Source organism: Caretta caretta, chromosome 3, assembly GCF_965140235.1.
Source record: "Caretta caretta isolate rCarCar2 chromosome 3, rCarCar1.hap1, whole genome shotgun sequence".
NCBI classification, from domain to species: Eukaryota; Metazoa; Chordata; order Testudines; family Cheloniidae; genus Caretta; species Caretta caretta.
In genome coordinates this window covers 195,880,195-195,906,074 of record NC_134208.1, presented here as the reverse complement: position 1 = coordinate 195,906,074, position 25,880 = coordinate 195,880,195, and the positions used below count along the sequence as shown (strand labels likewise).

General features: G+C 46.4%; 2 protein-coding genes across 5 annotated transcripts in view; one reads left to right on the top strand and one right to left on the bottom strand.

The window, feature by feature from the left end:
* Positions 1-11,792, bottom strand: part of LOC125633423 (uncharacterized) — a 63,116-nt gene extending 51,324 nt beyond the window's left edge. Inside the window, exon 1 of one of the 4 annotated variants that reach the window (XR_012667865.1) lies at positions 11,599-11,792. The gene's annotated coding sequence lies outside the window, so the exon portion shown is untranslated. The remainder of the gene's footprint in view (positions 1-11,598) is intronic. The other 3 variants (XR_012667864.1, XR_012667866.1, XM_048842693.2) reach the window with 3 other exon arrangements.
* On the top strand, positions 10,888-21,448 carry LGALSL (galectin like). The gene is made up of 5 exons (XM_048842694.2): positions 10,888-11,451; positions 12,162-12,233; positions 12,354-12,442; positions 13,013-13,190; positions 15,006-21,448. Exons 1-5 carry the CDS (start codon positions 11,200-11,202, stop codon positions 15,147-15,149), a joined length of 735 nt encoding a protein of 244 aa, XP_048698651.1. The 5' UTR covers positions 10,888-11,199; the 3' UTR covers positions 15,150-21,448.
* The last annotated feature ends 4,432 nt before the right edge of the window (positions 21,449-25,880 follow it).

The following is a 25,880-nucleotide window of genomic DNA, read 5'->3' as shown; positions in this document are numbered from 1 at the left end:
TTGGATCTCATGGGAGGTCCTTCTTGCCAGCTCAGGCTAACTCCTGTCATTACTCATTCATTTACCTATATACACTCCAAAATAGTGGGATAATTAAGGGCGGGCAGCAACAGGTTGTGAGAGAAGAGTGGAAGATATTGCATCTCCCTCAGGTGCTCGGGCTGTAATAGACTTTCATGTATTAGGATGAACAGGAGAGTACCTGGGTACGCAATGTGGCATGGGTAAGTAAGAGATTTATTTCTAATGAGCTACTGAGTCAGCATCCATTGGTGAGGCATTTGCTATGTTCATAATGGTCAATGAAAACTTCTTGCCTGGATCTTCACATAACGCACAGTCAACCTGTGGAACTCTTTGCCAGAGGATGTTGTGAAGGCCAAGTCTATAACAGGGTTCAAAAAAGATCTTGAAAAATTCATGGAGGATAGATCCATCAATGGCTGTTAGCCAGGATGGGTGTCTGTCGGAAGACAGGATACTGGGCTAGATGGACCATTGGTCTTACCCAGTATGGCCATTCTTATGGTGCAGCCAGGGTTAATGGGAACACATTTTTCCCAGCAGTGGCCACCACATAGTATGGAAAAGTTGCGACCCACGTCCTCTAGGAAAAGCCAGTCTTGGCATGACATCCTGCATTATTGGAAGGCAAGACCAAAGACTCACCCCCACCAAATCCCTCCCACTTTTGGAAGTCTAGCACTGTGGCAACGCTAGAGCTACGGACTCCCTCTACATCCTGCGCACAGGAGCTGGGACTGTTCCCAATCTGTGCACAAAGAGAAAGGAAAGTACCTTTTACCCTCCCCCCAACTGGCACACCAGCACGGACAACCTGTATTTACACAGAATTATAGACGGGCTGTCAAACCTCTGTCAGGTAGCAGGTTCCAGCCCCATATGATTTACAATGGCTTAACTACAAAGCTGGGGATGAAAAGCCAGGGACCCTGACAGATGGATAATGATACTGCGAGAGCCTTACTGTCATTCTTCTGAACTTGTTCACATGCAAAACATTAAAAAAGATTTGGCTCCAGCCACAGTTTGCTTATATGAGTAAAACTTGTTGCTATATTTTCTCTTACTCATTGCTCAGGTGTTCCAGGTTGTTACTAAATATGGACCCTAGTTCCTTTCCACCCTGAAACCAAGCAAAGCTTCCATGAAACCAGCAAACACCTCACATCTTGACAGCAATTTCATAAAACCACGGCAGCAAGACCAGTCAGTCTATAAGCCTATAAATGAACACAGCCATGTCAGATGTAATGAGGTGAGAAACGCAAGGTAATTATGCCACACCAAAACTGTAATTATGCTGCATTCCTTCTAAGTGAAGGACAACTAAAAATTAAAAACACCTCTTGAAATCCACAAGGGGAGTGGCACTTGGGATGTGCAGGGTTAACAGACCCCCGGCAATGGCTTTGGTGCCTGGGTGAAGGGTTGCTAAATGTTCCTGAGTTTTGTTCCCACCATGCCACTTCCTGCCTGGCTTTCATGCCTACTGGCCAAGGAGGATTCAATACTCACTTCTCCGTGCAGTAGCTAGTTTGGGGCCACATCCCACTCACCTAGCCCCCGGTGTTGCAATCAGGTTTGCGAGGTCAGAGCCTTGTGACTGCTCAGAGCTTCACTGACTCCAGTGGGGCTGCACACAGGTACAAGGATCTCTCCACACATTATCTGCCAGAGCCCTTTTCTGCAGAGGAGTTAATGGGACTTCATGTAAGGTGAGCAGACTTGGCTCAGAGTTCTCTTTACTGAAGAACATTGTGGGCTAGATTACGGCATCTACACCACAGTCCTGTGTAGAGGGGGAGCTACATGATTCCAGGACGAGCTGCAGGGAGGTTATTTCTCAAGCAACCACACTCAACTGCAGGGCTTTTTTGTGTGCACAAGTGGATCACAAGCCTGGGGCATATAGCTCCTCTGCTGTGCCAGCTACAAGGGCTGGTGTAGAGGGTGAGGCTAAGCCAGAATCCTGCCTCCTCCCTGCTCCCTCTGGTGTCTTGCTCCCCAGAGGGAGGAACAGGGGTGAACACCTCCCCAGCAGCGCAAGGGGGTGAGGTTTTTGTGTGGCTCCCTCATCTGGCACTGTCCCACTCTGGCCCTGTGTGTAGCATGAAGCATGCCTTTCAGAGTTCTCATGGACTACTGTGTAGGGGAGGAGAATGTAGGACAGACAGCAAAATACACAGACTGTCATGTCCTTTCCTTCTGCCTAAAAACGCAAGGAATTTGCTCCATTACCACCTCACAGTGCACGTTGTTTAAACCTAATCCTTCCAGGCCCGAGAGAACAAATGCGACATTTATTCTAGCGTCTGTAAACAAGCCAAAACAAATGTAGCGCAAAGAAGCTAGAAGGGCCATGTTTTATTATTTAATTATGTAGCAATGAAAGATTTAGTTTAAATTTTTTTTTAAAGTTGTAATAATGACCACACTTCCTACTAGAGCTGACCCCTTTCAAAGTTTGGCCTGAAGGATTTGCCTCTATGATTTTAAGTCAGCTACCTCGAATCTTTTTTAGAAGGGTCTCCCTCTACAAGGCGGGGGGAGGAGGGGTGTCTTCCCTCTACAATGGGAGCAAGATGGAAGGGGGTGAAATATTTCACAAAAGAGTTCCTCATGCATTACTGAATAGGAGTCCCTGCTCCGTTAAACAAAATTAAAACCCTCAGAGCAAATTCTGCTCTTAGTTAGACTGGTACAAACCCTAATGGAGTCAATGCGGCTGCATCAGCATAACTGAGAGCACAGACTGGCATCATAGATAGCCTGACAAAACGATAAAACTACCTCGCACTTAGAAAATTCTCTTTGTGATTATCTTGTGATTATTCAAATGTACTAAACTTACCACAAAGCCAATAATTTTTAATATATGATGGCACCATGTTACTGAACTGTTTACGAGTTCAATTTTCTAACATGATTTGAGGATTGTGTTTTTCCAAGCCGTGAATGCCCATAGCTGAACAAACTGGCCCAGATTTGCTCCTGCACTAAGATTTGGTTGGCCTGTTATGACTTCTTGATTCTTTACCCCAATTTGTGCCAGCCCCACTCAGGAAACCATGAGTATGATGTTCAGGAGTGCTGAGTACCTGCTGTTGACTGCAGGTGCTAAGGATGTCTGAAAATCAAGCCCAAGATGTCTGAAACTGAGCATTCAGAAAATAAAGCACCCCCAAATCATCATCCATTATTGAAAATTTTGGTCCAAAATTTAATTTTTTCACAATATTACCTTGTTCCCAATAGAATCTTGATATCCTCATGTGAATGAAGATTTAGACAGAGTGACTATTATTATCCAGCCACTTTATTTCCCAGGTACCTATCATTATGGTATCTAAAACCCAGATAACAGTACAACTAAGCACTCACACAGCACTTCACAAACTGCAACTAATTAATCTTAATAATGCCTCTGTGAGGAGATCCCTGTTTTACATATGGGAAATCTGAGGCATAGAGAAGTGAAGTGACTTGCCCAAGGCCACACAGCACAGCCAGAATCAGAAGTCAGGACTCCTGACCCCAACTCAGGCACTCTGAGACCATGATAATGGGAGTAGCATAAGAACCCGAACAGAACAGGAAAAAGTCCAATGCTCAGTCCACTGTACCATGCTGCTCATTATGGTCCCTGCAGAAATCATGCTCATCTGTCCACATTCGTGTCACCAAATCCTAGCTTGGCGGGGGACAGGGGGCTCTTTAAATCCCAGAAGAACATTGAGCTCATGAATAATGCAGTTACCACACTGTCGCAAATAGATATATAGTGAATTCTAATTGTCACAAGGCACTAAGAGCTGTGATTTCCTTAGTCAGGCATTGTAATTCTCTCATTCATACGGCTACAGCACCATTAAGGTCTCCTTGACTTCAGCAGATTTGTACTAGTGTAACTGAGAGTGGAGTGGGTCCAAGAGATTTTATTTTGTGGAGCTAGGATTCCCTATTGCACCACCTTCTGTGAGCAAGAACTCTCCATATGCGTAGGTGTTAGCTAGGTTTTGGGCCTCTGTAATGAGCAATAAACGCCCTATTGATTCACTCAGTTAGCTTATGTCATTAGAATGTTGTAGGGAAGAATTCAAAACAGTTGCTATATGACATGGGCAAGAGACTAGTATATTACCTAATGCCTTGTAGCATCAAATACATACTGAGGGTCTGATCCTGCAAGTCTCATACCATTCAATGAGAGTTTTGCCTCAGTGAGATCTGAAAGATCAGGCCCTTAATATATGAAATTACTTAAAGCCCTTGACTGTAAAATGTAAATAAATGTAGCAATAGACATTTGTTTTTCAGGGATGCACCTTTACAAAGGCACAGTGGATCTCAGAATACTTTTGAATCAAACAGAAAAATACCACCCCCTAAAAATAAATATAAAAGAAAATAAAAGTAAACAAAATAAACGTAAACCTGTACCAGAAAAAGGCCTAATGTACTTACCTGTAGCAGTGTCAAAACCAGTTCCTGCTCCCATTAAAGTCAATGGCTTAAACGCTGACTTCCATGGAAGCAAGATTGGTGCCAAAAATGTGGGAAGGTAAAAAAAGGCAGGGAAGTGTCTGTCACCTCCATTACAACATCCCTCTTTGCAGATACAGATATCTAGAGGTCCAGGGTTCTGCCCCTGGACAGGGAGTGGGACCATTTGAAGTGTCTGATGGCTCTATAACCTCCTTTCTTCCCCTACCCCAAGCCACTCAATTGTGAAGGCAGCAATTTTAAAATAAAATGACAGACTGTTCAAACAAAATGAAAGGCCTTCTCCAGCTCAACTGCTCCTGATTTTCAGAAACCTCATCTTCAAATCCCCCTGCCCTGACACTTTGGGAGCTGATTCAGGGCCCAGCTCTAAGTACAAGCAAAGCAAGAAAGAAGCAAGCACTTGGGGTCTTGCTCTTTTCAAAGCTCTACAACCAGGGACAAAGCCTATCTCCTCCTTTAGCAGCATGAGCACACAGAGAGAGAAAGAGCTCGTCACTCACCAGGACCTCTTCTGCTAGGGTAGGGGTGGGCTGCTGGCCGTTTTAATCCGGCCCTCAAGCGCCCACTGGGGAGAGGGGTCTGGGGCTTGCCCTGCTCCGGTGCTCCAGCCAGGGAGCAGGGTCGGGGGCCGCTCCGCATGGCTCCGGAAGCAGCGGCATGTCCCCCTTCTGGCTCCTATGCATAGGGGCAGCCAGGAAGCTCCACTCCGCACGCTGCCCCCACAGCTCCCATTGGTTGGGAACCGCAGCCAATGGGAGCAGCAGGGGCAGTGCCTGCTGACAGGGTAGCACGCAGCAGAGCCTCCTGGCTATGCCTCCATGTAGGAGCCGGAGCGGGGACATGCTGCTGCTTCTGGGAGCCACTTGAGGTAAGCGCCACCCAGAGCCTGCACCCCTGAGCCCCTCCTGCCCTCTGAACCCCTGGATCCCAGCCCGGAGCACCATCCTGCACTCCAAACCCCTCATCCACAGCCCCACCCCAGAGCCTGCACCCCAGCCAGAGCCCTCACCCCCTTCTGCATCCCAACTCCCTGCCCCAGCCCAGAGCCCCCTTCCATACTCTGAACCCCTCATCCCGAGCCCCCTCCTTCACCCCGAACCCCTCATCCCCACCCCAGAACCTGCACCCCAAGCCAGAGTCCTCACCCCCCACCCCAGCCCAGAGCCCCCTCCCACACCCTGAACTCCTCATTTCTGGCCCCATCCTGAAGCCCGCACCCCCTCCTGCACCCTAACTCCAATTTCATGAGCATTCATGGCCCACCATACAATTTCTATACCCAGATGTGGCCCTCGGGCCAAAAAGTTTGCCCACCCCTGTGCTAGGGGAACCACAAAAGGGCCAACTCATGACTCAGTTCACCCTTCTCCAGAAGCTTGGGGTCTGGCAAATGAAAAGCTGGCTCTTGGATTTTCTCTGGAGCAGAGAACTCTTGGCAGCAGGAAACATTGATGGAAGCAGAGCTGTATCTCCAGCAGGAAGGAGCAGCGATCTTAGCCCTGATCTACACTACGAGTTTAGGTCGGATTTAGCAGCGTTAGATTGGTTTAGCCCTGCACCCGTCCACACTATGAAGCCATTTTTTCCGACTTTAAGGGCTCTTAAAACCGGTTTCTGTACTCCTCCCCAACGAGTGGATTAGCACTGAAATGGACCTTGCTGGGTCCAATTTGGGGTAGTGTGGACACAATTTGATGGTATTGGCCTCTGGAAACTATCCCAGAGTGCTCCATTGTGACCGCTCTGGACAGCACTCTCAACTCAGATGCACTGGCCAGGTAGACAGGAAAAGCCCCGCAAACTTTTGAATCTCATTTCCTGTTTGGCCAGCGTGGCAAGCTGATCAGCACAGGTGACCATGCAGAGCTCTTCAGCACAGGTGACCATGCAGTCCCAGAATCGCAAAAGAGCTTCAGCATGGACCGAATGGGAGGTATTGGATCTGATCGCTGTATGGGGAGACGAATCTGTGCTATCAGAACTCTGTTCGAAAAGACGAAATGCCAAAATATTTGAAAAAATCTCCAAGGGCATGAAGGACAGAGGCTATAACAGGGACCCGCAGCAGTGCCGTGTGAAACTGAAGGAGCTCAGGGCAAGCCTACGAGGGAACGAGGAAGACGATGAGGAGGAGGAGGTTGAAGCACAGCAAGCGGAGAAACCGTTTTCCCCAACAGCCAGGAACTGTTTCTCACCCTGGATCTAGTACCCTCCCAACCCACCGAAGGCGGGCTCCTGGACCTAGAAGGCGGAGAAGCAACCTCTGGTGAGTGTACCTTTGTAAATGTAATACACAGTTTAAAAGCAAGCGTGTTTAATGATTAATTTGCCCTGAAGACTTGGGATGCATTCGCGGCCAGTACAGCTACAGAAAAAGTCTGTTAATGTGTATGGGGATGGAGCGGAAATCCTCCAGGGACATCTCAATGAAGCTCTCCCGGATGTACTCCCAAAGCCTTTGCAAAAGGTTTCTGGGGAGGGCAGCCTTATTCCATCCTCCATGGTAGGACACTTTACCACGGCAGGCCAGCAGCACGTAGTCCGGAATCATTGCATAACAAAGCCTGGCAGCGTATGGTCCTGGTGTTTGCTGGCATTCAAGCAACATCTGTTCTTTATCTCTCTGTGTTATTCTCAGGAGAGTGATATCATTCATGGTCACCCGGTTGAAATAGTGGAATTTCATTAAGGGGACATTCAGAGGTGGCCGTTCCTGCTGGGCTGTTTGCCTGTGGCTGAACAGAAATCATCCCCGCTGTTAGCCACGCAGTGGGAGGAGGGGTAAGCGATCATCCCAGATAATTGGTTGTGTGTGGGTGGGTGGGTGTGTGTGGGGGGGGGGGTGTTAGTTGGGTTTGTGCTGCACGTTAACCTGAAAATCGCAACCCCTTCTTTTCAATGGCCAACCCCTTTTAAAGGGCCAACCCAACAGGTGCTTGGTATGTGAAAGGAGGGCGCTGCTGTTTGAAACCATTCCCACATGTTAGGAAGGTTAAAGAAGCCAAAAGACAGTGGCTTACCATGTCCGCCTGCAAGCCAAATTCTGTTGCCCGCCGGCCCTGCATGTGATCTCTCACCATACCGGCAGGCCCTCGATATAAGAGGCAAAATGTGACCTTGTAAAGAAAGCACACGTGCTACGTAATGTTAACAGCTTGGTTCACCGTGAATGAGTCTACCCATTGTTCTCTAAAATGTCTCTTTTTAAAGACTAATCTCCCTTTTTTCCCTCCCACAACGCCAAACGTTTCATCACTCCACGTATCATCTCCGTCCCAGAGGCTATCATAGAAGCCCAAAAAACCGCACTCGTGATGAAATGTTCTGAGCTCATGCAGGCCTCCCACACTGAAAGAGCCCAGCACAATGCGTTGAGGGAGACAATGTCAGAGTCCAGGAAAGCACAAAATGAACGCGAGGACAGGAGGGATGAGTGAGAGGAGAACAGGGACGAGCGAGAGGAGAGGTGGCATCAGTGTGAGGAGAGGAGGCAGGATGCAAAGCTGAGGCTACTGGAGGATCAAACTGATATGCTCCGGCATATGGCTGAGGTGCAGGAAAGGCAGCAGGAGCAAGACCGCCGCTACAGCCCCTGTGTAACCAACCGCCCTCCTCCCCAAGTTCCATAGTCTCCTCACCCAGACGCCCAAGAACGCGGTGTGGGGGCTTCCGGGCACCCAACCACTCCACCCCAGAGGACTGCCCAAGCATTCAAGGAGTTTTGAAGTGCAGTGTGGCCTTGTACTTCCATCCTTCCCTCCTCCCCCACCCCTCCTGGGCTACCTTGGCAGTTATCCCCCCATTTGTGTGATGAATTAATAAAGAATGCATGAAATGACTTTATTGCCTCTGCAAGCGGTGATCAAAGGGGGGAGGGGAGAGCGGTTGGCTTACTGGGAAGTAGAGTGAACCAAGGGGGCGGGTTTTCACCAAGAAACAAACAGAACTTTCACACCATAGCCTGGTCAGCCATGAAACCGGTTTTCAAAGCTTCTCTGATGCGCAGCATGCCCTACTGTGCTCTTCTAACCGCCCTGGTGTCTGGCTGCATGTAATCAGCGGCCAGGCGAGTTGCCTCAACCTCCCACCCTGCCATAAATGTTTCCCCCTTACTCTCACAGATATTGTGGAGCACATAGCAAGCAGTAATAACGATGTGAATATTGGTTTCACTGAGGTCTAACTGAGTCAGTAAACTGCGCCAGCGCACTTTTAAATGTCCGAATGCACATTCTACCACCATTCTGCACTTGCTCAGCCTATAGTTGAACAGCTCCTGACCACTGTCCAGGGTGCCTGTGTATGGCTTCATGAGCCATGGCATTAAGGGGTAGGCTGAGTCCTCAAGGATAACTATAGGCATTTCAACATCCCCAATGGTTATTTTCTGGTCTGGAAAGTAAGTCCCTTGCTGCAGCCATTCTCACAGACCAGAGTTCCTAAAGATGCACGCGTCATGTACCTTTCCCAGCCATCCCACGTTGATGTTGGTGAAACGTCCCTTGTGATCCACCAGTGCTTGCAGCACTATTGAAAAGTACCCCTTCCGGTTTATGTACTGGCTGCCTTGGTGGTCCGGTCCCAAGATAGGGATATGCGTTCCGTCTATCGCCCCATCACAGCTAGGGAATCCCATTGCAACAAAGCCATCCACTATGACCTGCACATTTCCCAGAGTCACTACCCTTAATAGCAGTAGCTCAGTGATCGCGTTGGCTACTTGCATCACAGCAGCCCCCACAGTAGATCTGCCTACTCCAAATTGATTCCCGACTGACCGGTAGCTGTCTGGCGTTGCAAGCACCACTCGCTTGTGAACTGTGAGGGCTGCTCTCATCTTGGTATTCTGGCACTTCAGGGCAGGGGAAAGCAAGTCACAAAGTTCCATGAAAGTGCCCTTAAGCATACCAAAGTTTCGCAGCCATTGGGAATCATCCCAGAACTGCAACACTATGCGGTCCCACCAGTCTGTGCTTGTTTCCCATGCCCAGAATCAGCATTCCACGGCATGAGCCTGCCCCATTGCCACCAGATGTCCAAATTGCCAGGTCCCGTACTTTGAGAGAAGTCTGTGTCCATGTCCTCATCACTCTCCTCACCACGCTGCCGTCGCCTACTCGCCTGCTTTTGCAGGTTCTGGTTCTGCATATACTGCAGGATAATGCGCGTGGTGTTTAGCGTGGTCACAACTGCCGCAGTGATCTGAGCGGGCTCCATGCTTGCCGTGGTATGGCGTGAGCGAGAGAGCAGAGTGGCAGTGGAAGCAGCAATGCTGGAGGACGGTGCTGACAGCAATATGGCGCCCGCATGGAAAAAGGTGCGAAACAATTGTCGGCCGTTGCTTTCATGGAGGAAGGGCTAGGCTGGCTGGGAGAGCAGCCTGAGGCAGAATGGCCCCCTCAAGGAGTGAGCTCACAACGCTGGGTTTAAGTAGGCCAAGTCTCAAACCACTGAGCTATCCCTCTGCCAATATTCCAGGCAGGACTGAATCTCCATTAGACAAAACTTAAAGAAGAGAATGACCTGAGTCACTCCCATTTATATGCAGGCACCCCTGACAGACTTTACAGAGGTCTGCCAGGAGCACCCATGTCCACCCAGGTGCCCTGACCAACCAGACCGAGGCCAGCCAAGAGCACCCAGGAGACAACGAGGACGGCTACTGGTCATACTGCACTGTCTGCTGTCACAAGGCAATGAGCTGCTGCTGTGTAGCAATGCAGTGCCACGTCTGCCAGCACCCAGGAGACATACGGTGACGGTGAGCTGAGCGGGCTCCATGCTTGCCATGGTATACCGTCTGCACGGGTAACCCAGGAAAAAAGGCGTGAAAAAATTGTCTGCCCTTGCTTTCATGAAGGGAGGGAGGAGGGGCCTGACGACAGGTACCCAGAACCACCCGCGACCATGTTTTTGCCCCATCAGGCACTGGGATTTCTACCCAGAATTCAAATGGGCGGCGGAGACAGCGGGAACTGTGGGATAGCTACCCACAGTGCAGCGCTCCAGAAGTCGACGCTAGCCTCGGTACTGTGGACACACTCTGCCGACTTAATGGTCTTAAGTAGGGGGGGACACACAACCGACTGTGTAAAATTCGACTTTTATAAATTCGACCTAATTTCTTAGTGTAGACAGACCCTGCGCAGAAGCCACAACGTCGGAATCCCAGCTTCCGAGACCCCAAAGCTCGAGGCACGTTTGGATCTGGGCTTTTGATGTGGCCCAGTACAAACACGGGGGCTATTTGCAAACTTCTGGCCCAACCCCAGGCGCAGAGGTGGGCCATAACAGGTTGGAGGGTGTTCAGATTCGGGGTCTTGGCTTGGGAGAAGCCCAGGAGACAAAGGAGACGGTTGGGGGCGGGGCCCAACATGAGGCCCCCATCCCTGACCGCTGGAGCGTGTGAAATCCAGCCCCCGCTCTCCCTCAGGAGCTGAACCAAGCGCCCCTTCTCCATGGGGCCCTCATCCTAGGCAGGAGGCCCCCGGGAGCCCGGCGCTGGCTCTCAGCTGCTCGCCTGCCCTTCCCAGCTCGCCGCACGGCCCCCGGCCCCCTCCCGACTCTCTGCGTCAAGAGCCAGGCGAGTGGAACAAGCTGCAACAACCCCGCCGAGTCCCCACCCGGCCCCTGCCCTCGGGCTGCCCCACGGCCGGGGCAGGGCTTTATATGCCGCCTGCCGCCGCCGCTGCCACTTCCCCTGCTGCGGCACCAGCCCGCCTGGCTGCACGCGGGCCGGCGGGCTTTGCTCCGGGTCCAGCGCCGAGCCCCCGCCCCCTCCCTCGGCCGGGTCAGCCCTGCGCGGAGCTGCGTCCCGCGCCCTCCCCCTTTCCCGCTCCGGCCCCGCACCGGCCGCCTGCGCCTTCACAACTGCACCGATTCAACAAGATGGCGGGATCGGTGGCGAAGAGGGACGCGCTGGTAAGTGGCCCGTTTCCTGCCTGCTGCCGGGGGGGCCCTGCCCTGCCCTGCTCCGCTCCGGGGGCCATGCAGCGCCCCCACCCCTGGGACGGAGCCGCTGGGCGCCCAGCGCCGCTCGGGACGCCGGCCGCCGTGTCTCCGGCATACCTGTGAGCAGCGCCCGCCGCGGCAGCAGCAGCCCCCCCGCCCGTGAGCCGGCCAGGCAGGCTGCGGCTTAGGGGTGTGTTGTGGTCAGGGCGGATGCGGTGGCTGGGCTGGAGGGCTGAATGGGGGGAGGTAACCCATCCCCTGGTGTGGCTCTCTTTCCCCTCTCCCCCATCTCTCCAGAGGGACGATCCTGGGGTGCGTGTGAATGTTCCTGCATGCAGCTGGGCATTGGTAGGGGCGAGGAGCGGGGTCGGGGGACAGACTATGTGCATAGCTAAATATTGCCTGGGCTCGACATCTGGCTTTTGAATTTGAGCCTGAGCACTTGCTGGGAATTTAAGAGAAGCACCCTCGGAGAGCAGGAAACACCCTTTGTTTTGCAAAGGAGTTCGGAATATGGACCATATTGAGGAGGTGACTTGAAATTAAATTGGCAAGCTGCAGAGAGACTTTCCCAAGCTGTTGTTTGCTGCAGACCGTCCCAGTCACAGGCAGGCTCAGTAATAAATGCACAGAAGGAGCAGTGAGTTCTCTGTCTCAGTGTGTGTTTGTTTCCTCTTTAGAAAATAGAGGACGGACATTTAAACAACTCCTTGGGATCTCCAGTGCAAGCAGATGTGTATTTTCCACGGCTGGTAAATTGTTTTGACTTACTACCCTTCCCTTTCCTATAATTGTGCTTGTGGTCTGGATTTGGCCCAGTCTGTTTCCAGCTTGAGGGTTCCTCCCTCTGATTCCCGGCTGTTCTTTTCCAGATCGTCCCATTTTGTGGACACATCAAAGGAGGAATGAGGCCAGGAAAGAAGGTCTTAGTTATGGGCATGGTGGATCTCAACCCTGAGAGGTAATAACACAGAGGCAGAGCTTGCTTCTGGTTGGCAGGGCTGCTCCAGTCCTGTCTGCATTTTCCCAATGAAGAGCTCCAAGAAAGTACTACATTCCCATGATGAGAATTTGCCCAAAAAACATCCATCATTTCTGAAGACAGCTATTTTTATCAGAGATTATAGAGTGCTGATTTCTCCTTTGACCCATAGAGGGGGCATTTCTTAAAAGGATCGTTTTGTTTCCCAACATTTTAAAGGAGGACACAATTTAGAGAATAATATAAGAGCACAGTGTATATTGTTTCAGAGTAACAGCCGTGTTAGTCTGTATTCACAAAAAGAAAAGGAGTACTTGAGGCACCTTAGAGACTAACCAATTTATTTGAGCATGAGCTTTCGTGAGCTACAGCTCACTTCATCAGATGTATATTGTGTCATGGTCCCTTTCTCAACTTTGGGGACTAGCCATTTCCCGTTACAAATTCAGATAGGCTTGTTGAATAAGCTTAGAAATCAGGCATGCTGCTGCATTTTGGATTTGTTTGCTTCTTTCTTGGCGAGTGAGAGCCGTTTTATTCCTATTTCAGCTTTGACATCAGTCTGACATGTGGGGAATCAGAAGATCCTCCTGCGGATGTAGCCATTGAACTGAAAGCTGTATTTACAGACAAACAGTTCCTCAGAAACTCTTGTGTATCTGGCGAATGGGGCGAAGAACAATCATCGATTCCTTACTTTCCATTTATTCCAGACCAGCCATTTAGGGTGAGTACCACCAGCCGAAGAGTATACATCATATTTGACAAGGTGTTACTTGATGTGATAGTGCAAAACATTTTTGTGTGCATGTTCAGAAATCACATTAAGGTACAAGAATTTCTTCTGTTACGGTAACAACTAACAGACCTAAAGGCATTAAAGTATTGATCAGCTGTTGTGTGTTTTCATGCATATGCTCATACTTGCAGCTGTAGAATATTTTCCCAAATAGGCTGTAAAATCATAGTGGACATAGTGTTTGTAATTTTTATAGTTAAAGAGGGCTTTATTCAGCCTTGGTGTAACTGTTTGTCCCCAGTGGAGTTACGCCAGGGTTGATTTTGGCCCATTGTGTTAATAGATTAAAATATATATATAATCATTAGTAATTCTGTACCCTGGAGTTAAAAAAAATCTTATACAATGTAAAGATGTAGCAGTTTGAACAATCCTGCACTGGCAGGGAGATGGACTGGATTGACCTAATATACTTTCCCATTTCTAATTTTTATGATTACATGAAGACATCTTTGCTAATCGTGGCCAACAAACAATGCCTCTGCACAGGGCCTTGCTCTCAGCAACCTCAAAGTGCACAGAGAAGAAAGGCAGGCAGGCTGCCTTCTCCATGCAGCTAATCCAGAAAAGGCCTCGCTCCTCTCCCTAGTAATAAAGCCTGTCTGACCCCCAAAACAAATGCCAACTCTGACCAACTGCCAAACCATCCTGCCCCAAGATAATCATCCTCCAACCCAAAAAGCTAACAGTCTTCCACACGGGGTAGATTATGGAAGCATGCTTCAGGCACTGTCTGTCTGATTTTGCACAAGACCCCAGAAAGCCTGTGGGTGCTTTATTTGCTCCTGTTAAGCTTTAAAAATCCTGATTAGACACAGATCCCTGGAGATCCTCCAGATATGGATGGCCAGGATCATATGGACCTACTCTGTGCCCCCAGCAATCTCACATCCCTGCTTCCTGGCAATATGGCTCCGTGACTCCCTCTGACTGCAGCTAGATTAGGGATTCCCTTAAATGTGAGTAATCACCATGGACAATGCTGTGCAGAACAGATGATTCAGCACTAGGCTACATCACTTTTTTCAAGGTGTCTCCATAGGGCAGTAGGGGGAGATGATGTGCATCCTTCCCTGACCCCAAGCACACCCAGTATGGTACTATCCTTTACCTGCTCCAGCTTAACCAGTCCCTAATCTCTTCCCCTCTCATGAATTTCAACACCCAGAGAATCCTTTGAAGGGAAGGGTAGTGCTGTGGAAGCAACTACCCTTCTTATTAGGGTGACCAGATGTCCCGATTTTTGGGTCTTTTTCTTATATAGGCTCCTATTACCCCCCACCCCTGCCCCGATTTTTTACATTTGCTGTCTGGTCATCCTACTTCTTATTCTGCACAGGAGGGAGTAGAAATCCACACGTGACCCTGGAGGCATGATCTATCCCTCTGTAATTACATGTTACTTAGCATATGGGGCCTGTTTTTGCCATTATTCCAAACTGGGAATTCCCATTGAAGTCAGTGGAACTTTTGTGTGCAGAACAATAGGACTGGGATCCAATATGCTTCTGACTGTACTACTGTACATCTAGAGTAACCTCAATGATCTCTGTGAAGTAACTCCAGATGTATGAGAGTAATGGAAAGCAGACTTTGGCCACGATACCCTCACTGGTACATGGTGCTTCAGTAATAAAATGGCCAACAGTTATGTAAAGAATAACTGAGTGACATTTGTGCCCTGGGAAAATGAAGCACTCCAGTTACACTGTGAACCTGGTTCATCATTTTTATTTTTTACAGGTTGAAATACTTTGTGAGCACCCACGTTTTAGAGTATTTGTGGATGGACATCAGCTTTTTGATTTTTACCATCGTATTGAAACGCTGTCAGCAATTGACACAATAAAGATAAATGGAGATCTTCGTCTTACTAAACTTGGCTGACCTAGTGAAAACTGTAGATTCCAAACTGGCTCAGGTGAATCTTCTATCTGGAAGATCAATGACAGCTGAGTTTGGACACAACTATTATAGGCAAGCTTCACTGTTTCTTTCCTGTGTCCAGTAAAGAATATGTTGATGAATTGAACTGATATTTATCCTACTGAAGAAAGCTGTTGATTTATAGACACTGAGCCATTTTTCTTCAAACGGACTAGCCCCTCCATGCAGGATAATCAAATTAGAATGGATTCAGAAAGATTTACAGTCTTGTCATAAGTTGTAGCAGCTATTAACCTTCTCAGAGAAAGGCAATTTCTGAAACAAGCGCTAAAGCCAGCTATTGATCAGCAATTTAAAAAAAAAATTTTTGTTTTGCAAATAGTTTCTGCACTGAAGTGGATTAGTGTAGCACAAAACAGGGCCTAATGCTGACGTCCTTATCCAGGGCCTGATCCTGTCTCTATTTAAATCAATGGCAAAACTCCCATTGACTTCAGTGAGTCATGACTCATGATCAAACTTTCAGTCCTTTAGTTGAGCACAATTCTCATTGATTTCTGTGAGTTTTGCCAAAGAAGAGGGCAGATCCTCAGCTGATGTAAATCAGCATAGTTCTATTAACTTCAGTGGAATTAGGTTGATTTATGCCAGAGGAAGAGTTGGCCCACGGACTGTGCAAAAACTGAGTAAGGGCTTCAGGATTTGGCTTGTATATTTTAGTCAGGGTATTTGCATAGAATGTAGATTGTTACAAGTTTTTGCACAAATGAACGTGAATACAGTTTTTGACGCTTACCCGTAGTTTGTTTATTTATACTCATCTCTGTATGTATTCTTAGTAAAAATGAACAATTTTACTGATAATTAAGAACAGCAAAGTATAAGTATTTTGAATGTACAAATGTCTTAGATTCTTTGGGTAAACTTGACATATCATTATTGAAGCACTACAAGTGTCTTGCTGAACGGTCGGTTACATTCTAATTGTCCCCTGTAGACCCAGAAAGGTAGGGGGTCTGCTCCATGTATTCACTATAGACTGTTTTTCAGGACTTTATAACTTTGCTGTAAATGTTAAGTCTGAGCTAAAGCAGTTTTTTTAAAAAAAAATCTTTATATAGAAGGTTTGTAGGTTTAGTTGTGCTTTTTGGAACTTAGCCTGCAGAATTTAATTCTGTTTCCATCAGTTCATAATGGCACTAGTCTTTTGGGGGTAAGTGGGAAATTCTCTGCGCGCATTGAAGGGCAGAATTTGATCTTTGGTATTAAAATTTAAAATAGTGTGTGGACAGCCAAGTTATTAGCACTTGAAAATCAGCTACTGCACTTGAATAAGTTTTCCAAATAGCTTTTTAAGTAATAGGTGTAGCTCTCTAAACACTGTAACTGCTCTACACTACGGATGAACACAGTAACTTTTCATAGTTTCTTTAGGACTTCATACACTTTTCCTTGGATGTACACAATGGACTACAACAAGTCTTTTTGAGATGTTCTAGTCTGTGAAATAAACATTTATTTAGACAATTTATAAAACATGTATTATAGGGACTTTTTTAAGACATGTATTTTGGAGCCTTTTTTGTAGCACAACATAAAAAAAAAAAAAAAAGGAAGAATAATCTCTGAACTATGTTAAACTTATGATAAAGATCTGGTTTAAGCCAACCAAAACTGAAACATCCAGAGTGAGGATAGAACACCAATTGTCAATCAGTTCATTTTGCACTCCCTTTGAGCTAATCTGGCCCTGAATCAGGAAGCCTTGGACAGTGAGCCAAAATTCCAATTATGGCCCTGATCTAAAGCTTATTAAAGTCAGTGGGAGTCTTTCTGTTGACTTCAGTGGCCTTTGGATGAGACTCCATATGAGCTAAAAACATAGAGGCCTGATTCGTATCTCACTTACGCTAATGTAAATGAAAAGTAACTCTGTTAAAGTCTGGAGTTTTGCTGGTGCAGGTGAGATCAGGATTGCGCCCCTAGCCATACAGTACAAAATAAAGATGGAGTTTTAGCCTTATCTTTGAATTTGTGATTTCTCCTCTCCCCCACCCTCCCCCCATTTAAACCAGCCCAAATGTTATTTTCAGATGATTTTTTTCTGGTGTGTGACTTTATATGTAAAATGGACTCTGTTTGTATTGCAGGTTGATTCTTGATATGAAATGTTCCTGTCCTTGCTTTGTTTTTATCAGTTTTACACAGATACATAAGTAATGAAATGACTGTGTCATTTTCAAATATGTTAAGAATGCTGGCCGTGTTTCAATACAAAAATATATTCTTAAAAATAAAATCCTAGGAAAAGAAGCTTTTACATGAAACCTCTGGATTATTCTCCAGCTTTGAAACTGTTTATAGTTGCAAGGCAGATGCAGGTAGAAGATGAATTATGCTTAGGAAGATACATTAGTAGCCAACTGGTCCAGCATCTTCTCAACCTTGAAAGTTTAGGGGCAGGCTCTCTGGGGTGGTGCTGCTACTTTGTGCCATATCACCAGCAGAATCCAGTCAGAATGCTCGTGTACCTGGCCCAAGGAGGCTATCACCAAAGAAAGAACAATCCTCTGATAGCACCTCCACTGGCTCTGTGCTCTTATGCCACTTCCCGTCCCCACTGTTTGTATAGCTGGGGACAAGAGGCTTGGTTGGGCTGCCGCTATGCTAAGCTGATCTCTCACTGCGTTTTCTGCCCCTTGGGACTGTTTGCAGCTGGTATAAGTTAGAGCAGCCCCCAGTCTGCTGTAACCCAGCACTAGCCCTGTACAGACCAGCAGCAGGACCAGAGAGTGCAAAGCACATGCCCATGACAGGTGCTCTGTGTGGATCAAAAGACTCCATGATGTGGCCCATCCAACTCTCCCACCCTTATATGGCTCTTAGTGCTATACCAGTCCCTTATAAGCTACTGTTTTATGGCTCTCAACTGCATTCAAGTCCCTCTTTACAACATATTATACTTTTCTGTCCCAGGAAAAGGCTTGTAGGGCCTGATTCCAGTCTTGCCTAATATAATTCCATTGACTTCTATGGCTAGCCTCTTGATTTACACTGGTACGAGATTAGAAGCAGGCCCAGAGAGACGGAAGATCATAAACACATTTATAGTATGTTTGGACTTAACTTAGCATAAAGATCTGCAGCCTTTAATGCTGAGGAAACCTGCCAGGAAGTCCCAGTTACGGTTTCCATCCCCATTAGTCTCTTTGGTAGATACTTGGAAGCCTTTTCATTTTTTGCATTGGTCAGTTCCAGGCTATAAAGAATCAAACAAGACTGGAGATGGCATGTAAGTAAGCGCCAGATTCTGATTTACTGGAGACTGGATTTATACCAGCTAACTCCATTGAGGAGCTACTCTTAACTAATTGATGTGTGGAATCAGTCAGACAAGAATCAGGCCCTACATGTTTCTGTTCAGTAAGCTTTAGAACCAAATACATCACCAGGCCCTTATGTGACTTAATAGGAAAATGCAGAGTATTCATTAGAGATGGGACTATGCTGCAAAGCTTGGGTCTGGATGCAAGTTTCCCTGGAATTTGGGGATTATTCAGCTCTGGGAGTTTTTTTTTTAAACCTGTCTTTAGTATTAGTCCATTGATGTGCTGGATGATCTAGCATGCAGCCTCTATGGGTCTGACTCTCAAAAAGACTCAGCACCTCCCAAGGGGAGGTTTTCCAGAAAGTCCCACTGCCAGCAGCTTGTATTGTTCTCAGTAGGAGCTCTGGGGTGCTGAGCTGACCCACTTGGGGTGAGCAGGTTAATAATCTACTAGTGAAACATTTCGCTGTAATTTATTTAGTAAATTTCCTCCTCGTGCCATCAGTTGTTACAATGAGAGGAACCTAATATTGAACGAATAAAGCCCCGAGTGATAAAATACCAATAGGAGTAGATGCTATCCTCTTAACTAGTATAGCTTTAAAATCCACACTGTTACGTTTGGAATTGGCAGTGATAAAACACAACCTGATCTCATTACTGAGAATGAGAATGTTGCCTACTCAGAAACAGCCTTGAAATACTTCAGCATTATGTAGAGATAGTGTTTCTCTGAAAATACTTCACGGAAATGCTTTTTCTTGGCCAAGTTGCGTAAAATGTTAGTGTGTCTTCTAATGTTTCTATGTCACAGTTAAAGATATTTGCACTAAACTAGAAGAACGTTTTGTACTAAATATTCTCGCGTTGTGTAAGTGAACCTCCAAATTATGTGTGAGATGTTGAATTTCCTCTCGTTTCCATGACCAGCTTGTAAAAATATGCGGTGTCACGAAACCAATTCACTGTAAAGTCTGCTTGAAGCAAACGTCTTGCTTGAGGGCTGTTTTGAACATACTGCATGTGGCATGAGCGAGAGCCTGATTCACCATTCTGCTATGCTAGTTTGATGCCGTTGTAATGCCACTGAGATCAATGAAGCTGGTGCATCCGAATGGAGAGGCAGGCCCGGAGATTTTTGTTGATTACTCTTAATGTGTAGGAGCGGGGTTGAGATTTTATCTTCCATTATTTAAAATTGTGCGCAAGGAGGAAATGAGAACCATGGGGCCATCACACTGGCTTTCTAGTAACACAGTGGTAGCATGCTGTATTGCAATGCTAATGGAGTGTAAGCTCAAAGGCAGAGTTCAAGTTCTGTACCACAGCCTGCCAAAGCATAAGAGAGTGAGTTAAGTTGAGTTTTCTGAGAAGGTATGTTTGAAGGACATGCGCAAATGTCCCTGAGGCTAGTTTTGAATGTGTTAAGTTTGGAAGACCTGACCTTACTTAAATTCCTAGCTTCCTTGTTTGAAACAGGGACTGAGGGTAAATAAGAAGATAACTTAGGGAAAAAAAGCATGGTAGCCATTCTAGTGCAGTAGTCTGTAATGCTGACAGTCATATGGTACATTTGACGTGGGCCTGTAGCTGCTCCTTGCATGGGCCTCCCATTGAAATCCATGGGAGCGCCATGTGCCAAATGGCTCCAGGAGCAGACCCATAGTGCACGGTACCTTGATCACTTAGGTCAGTGACACTGACTTTTCTATATCGAGAACTGCAGCACCATGGGCCCTGAGTCTGCTCTCACTTAGGTGGAAATCAAGAGGAACTTTCCTGAAATCAATGGTATTTCACCAGTGTAAGTCACATCAGAATTCAGCTGATGGTGATTACAGGCCAAATTCTGACCTTGGATACCTATGCTCAGCTCCTGAAAATATATGAACTAGATCCTCAGCTGGTATATGTAGGCATGACTTCAGTGGAGCTTCACCAATTACACCAGCTGAGGATCTGGCCCTATAGGTCAATTTGCGTACACACATCCCAAGGCAGAATCTAGGTATCCCTTCCCCTGCCGCTTTCTAAAGAGTGCAAACAAATATTTCAAACTCTAATTTCTTAAGATAAACTGAACTCTAGCAATGAATTCCCTGCTTTTTGCAGAAAAACGAAAGATTACTCCTTGGTGAGAGGTGTATATTTTTCTGTTTGGTTAAACTGTTTTCAGCTATGTGTTTGAAACTTGAGCTGTGCCATTTGTGTGATGTGTTAAAGAAAAAGGTCCAGATTCTGATCTCAGCTACACAATTAATTAGAAAAGTTGTATCTGCGTTCATAACTAGGGCCAACCCAAATGGGGGAAAAATGAGCTGTACGCACTTTTTGTCTTGCTTTGATACACCCTCTCGGCTCCTCCCAGCAACCAGTGACTTGTATGAAAAATACAATTAGTGTAACTAGGGATTGCCTGCTGTATGATGATCAGCACTGTGTGCAACATCAAAATAATCAATGCCCACGTAACTACACATCTTCCCTAGTTTCTATTGCTAGACCTATTGGATCTGTCTGTTAGCATAGAGCTGTATCCTCTTCCTTTTGAGGTCAATGACAAAATTCTCTTTGACCTGAGTGGGAGTAGGTCCATAGGAATGAGGATATTTCTATCTTCTACACCCCGGTCCTATTATTCTGACCTGAAACATACAAAGTTTGAGCATCAGTTTATAGGTGTATTTTATTCTTCTAAATTTACTTTGAAGTATGAGATGGGGAATATTTCTTGCCTGCCGTATGTATTTGAATAGAACCATTAGAAAGCACAGCCTTTCCGTTCTGCAGTAATGCTGGTTTGGAGGTGAGCACAGTGGAGAGCTTCACGTAAGTTACATTCTGATTTTAAAAAGGGGTATGCATGATTTGATCTGGCAATAATAATATGTATTGTTCACCACAAATCTATTTTTATGTTGTGCCAATTTGATAATGAACTTTTAATGAGAATAAAATATGAAACCATTAATTGGTGGTGTCATTTACCTGGATGCTTTATTCTAATTACACAGCCTCTTCATTTCTTTCAAACGTCATCCTCTGAATATTTTCTAGATTCTTCCCCTACTAAAACAGCAGTGTGGGGCTCCAGACTGCAGCTTTGATAGCTGCTTGGGTGAAACAACTTTTCAGTTCAAATGCACCATCCTGGACAGTCAGGTCACATTCTTAAGGGCAAATCTTACTTGCCTTACTCATGCAAAATTCCCATTGACATCAAGTAATGTAAGATGAGCATGACTCAGCTCTTAATGCCAGGACAGCAGGGTTTCTATATGGATGTTTGGCTGTAAGATTTAGGGGGCTGAGTCTCTAAAGCATCACCCAAATGAGCAGTCCTTACTCACACATGTAGTCCTGTGGACTTCAGTGGGAATACTTTCATGCATAAGGATTACTTTTGTGAGTAAAGCCTGCAGGATCGACACCTGGGTCTATGCTAGAGAAGTAACCCTACAATATTTCAACTTTTGACATGAGTGATGCTGATTAAAAGCTTGATTCAGTGCCCCCTGAACTCAATTGGGAGTCTTCATATTGACCTAAATGGGCCCAGATCAGGCCTGAAGGTCTCATACTGTTACTATTAAAGTTATTGTCAAAACTCCAGTTGATTTCAAGGGGAGAAGGATGGGCCCTATAGCAATCTCTGTGCTGTAAAAGGTAGAAATGGGTCCAAGTCAAAACCCTAGATCCAAACAGCACTGAACAGCTGGGGAATTGGGATTCAAACTTAGCTATTCTTACCCTTTTCCAATAAAATGTTACATTTTGGCATGGAAAAGAGGTTTTGGAACTGGGAGATTATTTGCCTCTCGACCTTTTTGCAGCTGTGGACCAATTTCACACTTGGTGTAAGTCATTGCCATCAAAGGGGTTACCAGCTTGCACCCACTTTGAAGTTGGCTCTATATTTTCTCCACTATTCTAAACAGAATTTGTATATTAAGAAATCCCAGCAATCCATGTGAAGGGGGAACTGGCAAATAGTCTTGGGGCACAAATTAGCATTTGTTTAAAAAGAAATAAGTTTCTCTCAGATATGGTGGCCTGAAATTTGTACTGCACTGAATTATTCTACAGCTGGGGCCCAAAGCCAATGGGAATCTCTCCCTTGACTGGTGGGCTTTGGATCTGGCCTTATATGCTAAGGGGTACGTTGTGGATCAAGTGCACTTCCTGAGTAAATTAGCTGTGTGCTGGCAGTGGAGGGAAAGTAGCCCTTTCAAAGTGCGGAGCAACAGCAGACTGTAGACTCAGGGTTTCATTAGCCCCTGAGGCTGCTGCACCCTTATGTGTGAGACTGGGAGTGGGTGGCAGGGTTGGCTGGTAGATCTGCATAGGTATGGGTTCATCTTTCCTTTCCCCAGACCTGTCAAGACACAGAGAGCCCCTGCAGATCGCTAGTTCATAGATCTCATGAGCCCTCTCCCTATATCCACCGTCCTCGCACCAGTGCAGTGGAACTATAGTAGCTCTGCATTAAGGGCCCTCAGCACTTGAAGAGAGGGGAGCAAGAATTTCACTAGATGAAATCTGGCCATTTTATATCCATCTTGTGTGAGTGTAAACCACAGTGGTCTTCAGCATCTGTCACAAATGCTGTCCCTGAGAGCTGGATTTTGCATTTAGCTCTCTGATTTAACTGAAAGGTATATACAATTATATGTAGCCAGCCAGTTCCTGTGCATTGATTATTCCAGCAAAAGTACAGAATAAATTACACTTAAAGTTGTTCCTGATCAGTTTGTATTCTACAGCTGGGTGGAGTCTTGATGTTAAACCTCCCACTTTCAATCAATCCACACCCCATTTTTGTTCTCTTCAGGCACAGACGTGTTAGAAATGTGTATCTGTCTTAGCACACTGTTTGGAGAATGCCAATATCTTGGCACAGCAAAAACGTTGTACGAAGGCTGCCATCAGCACCCAACCGATACCACAGCACTGACTGTGATATAAGTGGCCGGAGGGGGAGGTTTTCAAAAAGTAGGAATGGGAATTCGACGTCTAACTTCCAATGATTCTCAATGATAGTTGGGTGTCTAACTCCCACTTCAGCCGTGGAAGATCTAGAGCAGTGGCTCTCAACCTTTCCAGACTACTGTACCCCTTTCAGGAGTCTGATCTGTGTTGCATACCCCAAGTTTCACCTCACTTAAAAATTCGGGCTCGGCTTTAGTCACATGTGGCAGGGCTCAGACTTCGGCTTTCTGCCCTGGGCCCCAGCAAGCCTAACGCTGGCCCTGGCGAACCCTATTAAAACAAACTCACCCACAGTTTGAGAACTACTGATCTAGTATATAGAGCAGTATAAACAAGTCTTTGTATGAAATTTTAGTTTTTACTGACTTCACTAGTGCTTTTCATGTCACCTGTCATAAAACTAGGCAAATATGTAGATGAGTGATGTATCCACTGGAAGATCTCTGCATACTCCCAGGGGTACATGTACCCCTGGTTGAGAACCACTGATCTAGAGAATTGATTATGTTATGCCACGTTTTGGTGGAGTGTATCTGAAGCCCATTCATGTGGAGGGATTTACACGCAGAAATACCATTAATGCAGCTACTTACTGCAAATACAGCGGCAGGTATTTTTTAAAGTATGAAATCTGTTCACTGCTCATCTAAGTCTGGCTCTGAAATTTCATGTATACATCTTCTGAAGGGTTATAAATTCTTTTCTTATGCAGGGATTTAGGTAAGAGGCAGTTCAATTCCCAGACAGGGCTTGTTGGCACAGGCAGGGAATGCTGCCACCCCAGACTCTGACGTGGAGGGTGTACCTCAATAAATGCCCCTGCAGCCACCTAAAGAGCTTGAGGAGGAGGTGCGTTGCAGCAACAATCCTTCTGGCCAGTTAAAGACCTGTGTTGATGTGACAAAAAGAATCCCCGTCCTTTCCCTGGGCTGACCAATGGTAATTTTGAAATATTTGACAGGTTTCAGAGGAACAGCCGTGTTAGTCTGTATTCGCAAAAAGAAAAGGAGTACTTGTGGCACCTTAGAGACTAACCAATTTATTTGAGCATGAGCTTTCGTGAGCTACAGCTCACTTCATCAGATGTTTACCGTGGAAACTGCAGCAGACTTTATATACACACAGAGAATATGAAACAATACCTCCTCCCACCCCACTGTCCTGCTGGTAATAGCTTATCTAAAGTGATCAACAGGTGGGCCATTTCCAGCACAAATCCAGGTTTTCTCACCCTCCACCCCCCACACAAATTCACTCTCCTGCTGGTGCTAGCCCATCACTTTGGATGGGCTAGCACCAGCAGGAGAGTGAATTTGTGTGGGGGGTGGAGGGTGAGAAAACCTGGATTTGTGCTGGAAATGGCCCACCTGTTGATCACTTTAGATAAGCTATTACCAGCAGGACAGTGGGGTGGGAGGAGGTATTGTTTCATATTCTCTGTGTGTATATAAAGTCTGCTGCAGTTTCCACGGTAAACATCTGATGAAGTGAGCTGTAGCTCACGAAAGCTCATGCTCAAATAAATTGGTTAGTCTCTAAGGTGCCACAAGTACTCCTTTAATTTTGAAATAGAGATTCAAGAGTGGAGCAGCAGTAAAGGTTTGGGACTTCTCAGGATTTTCAAAGTGGCATGAAGGAATTGGCTTGCCCAGGTAGAATGAAGGTTGGGTTAGTGAGAGAAAACTTTCCGTGAGGCTGAATAGTATCTCTTTTTGGTTGCAGCAATTCAAGTGGAGCAGAGAGGCCTTCAGTACTAGATTATAATGTCTCAGTGACATAGGTCCGTACCCTGCTTGGTTCCCTCCTCTTGTGCACAGTATCCAAAAGGCAGTGCAACAGAAGTGGTTCTGCTATACTGAAAGTGGGTGTGTGGGCCAAGATAGCCCCTGCTGGGTGATCCACACCCCCTGCATACCAGGGAAGGAATGTTTTGCAGGGTCCTGATCAGAGTTATTGTACAGGAGATTTCAGAGACATGCCCAGCAGCACTGTGACTGCACAGATCCATTGGCCAAAAGCCACTATGTATGGGGCACAACCAGTGCCCATAATATTAAAATCCATGAGGAGTTTAGTAGCAGCTGCAAAGCTACTGCATGGCTGACTTGTAGCCTGGGATAGTGGATTCTCTCTCTCTCTCTCCCCCTCCCCCTGAGAAACTTCCAATTTACTCAGCCTTTATGCATCATGAACCCTATTCAAAGCCCACAGATTGGAGCCCAGGAGGGTATTTGGCCCATAGTAAAAAAGGAGTTTTTTTAAAAAGCGAATAGGTCCAGTACTTACTAGAGATGAAAACAAGATCTTTGAATTAAAGAAACACAAAGATAGCATAGAGGATGATGCAGACGGGCCTCCTTTTACCTCCCAGCTCACGGAGTAAAAGTCACATGGGGCTGCACAGAGCAAACAAT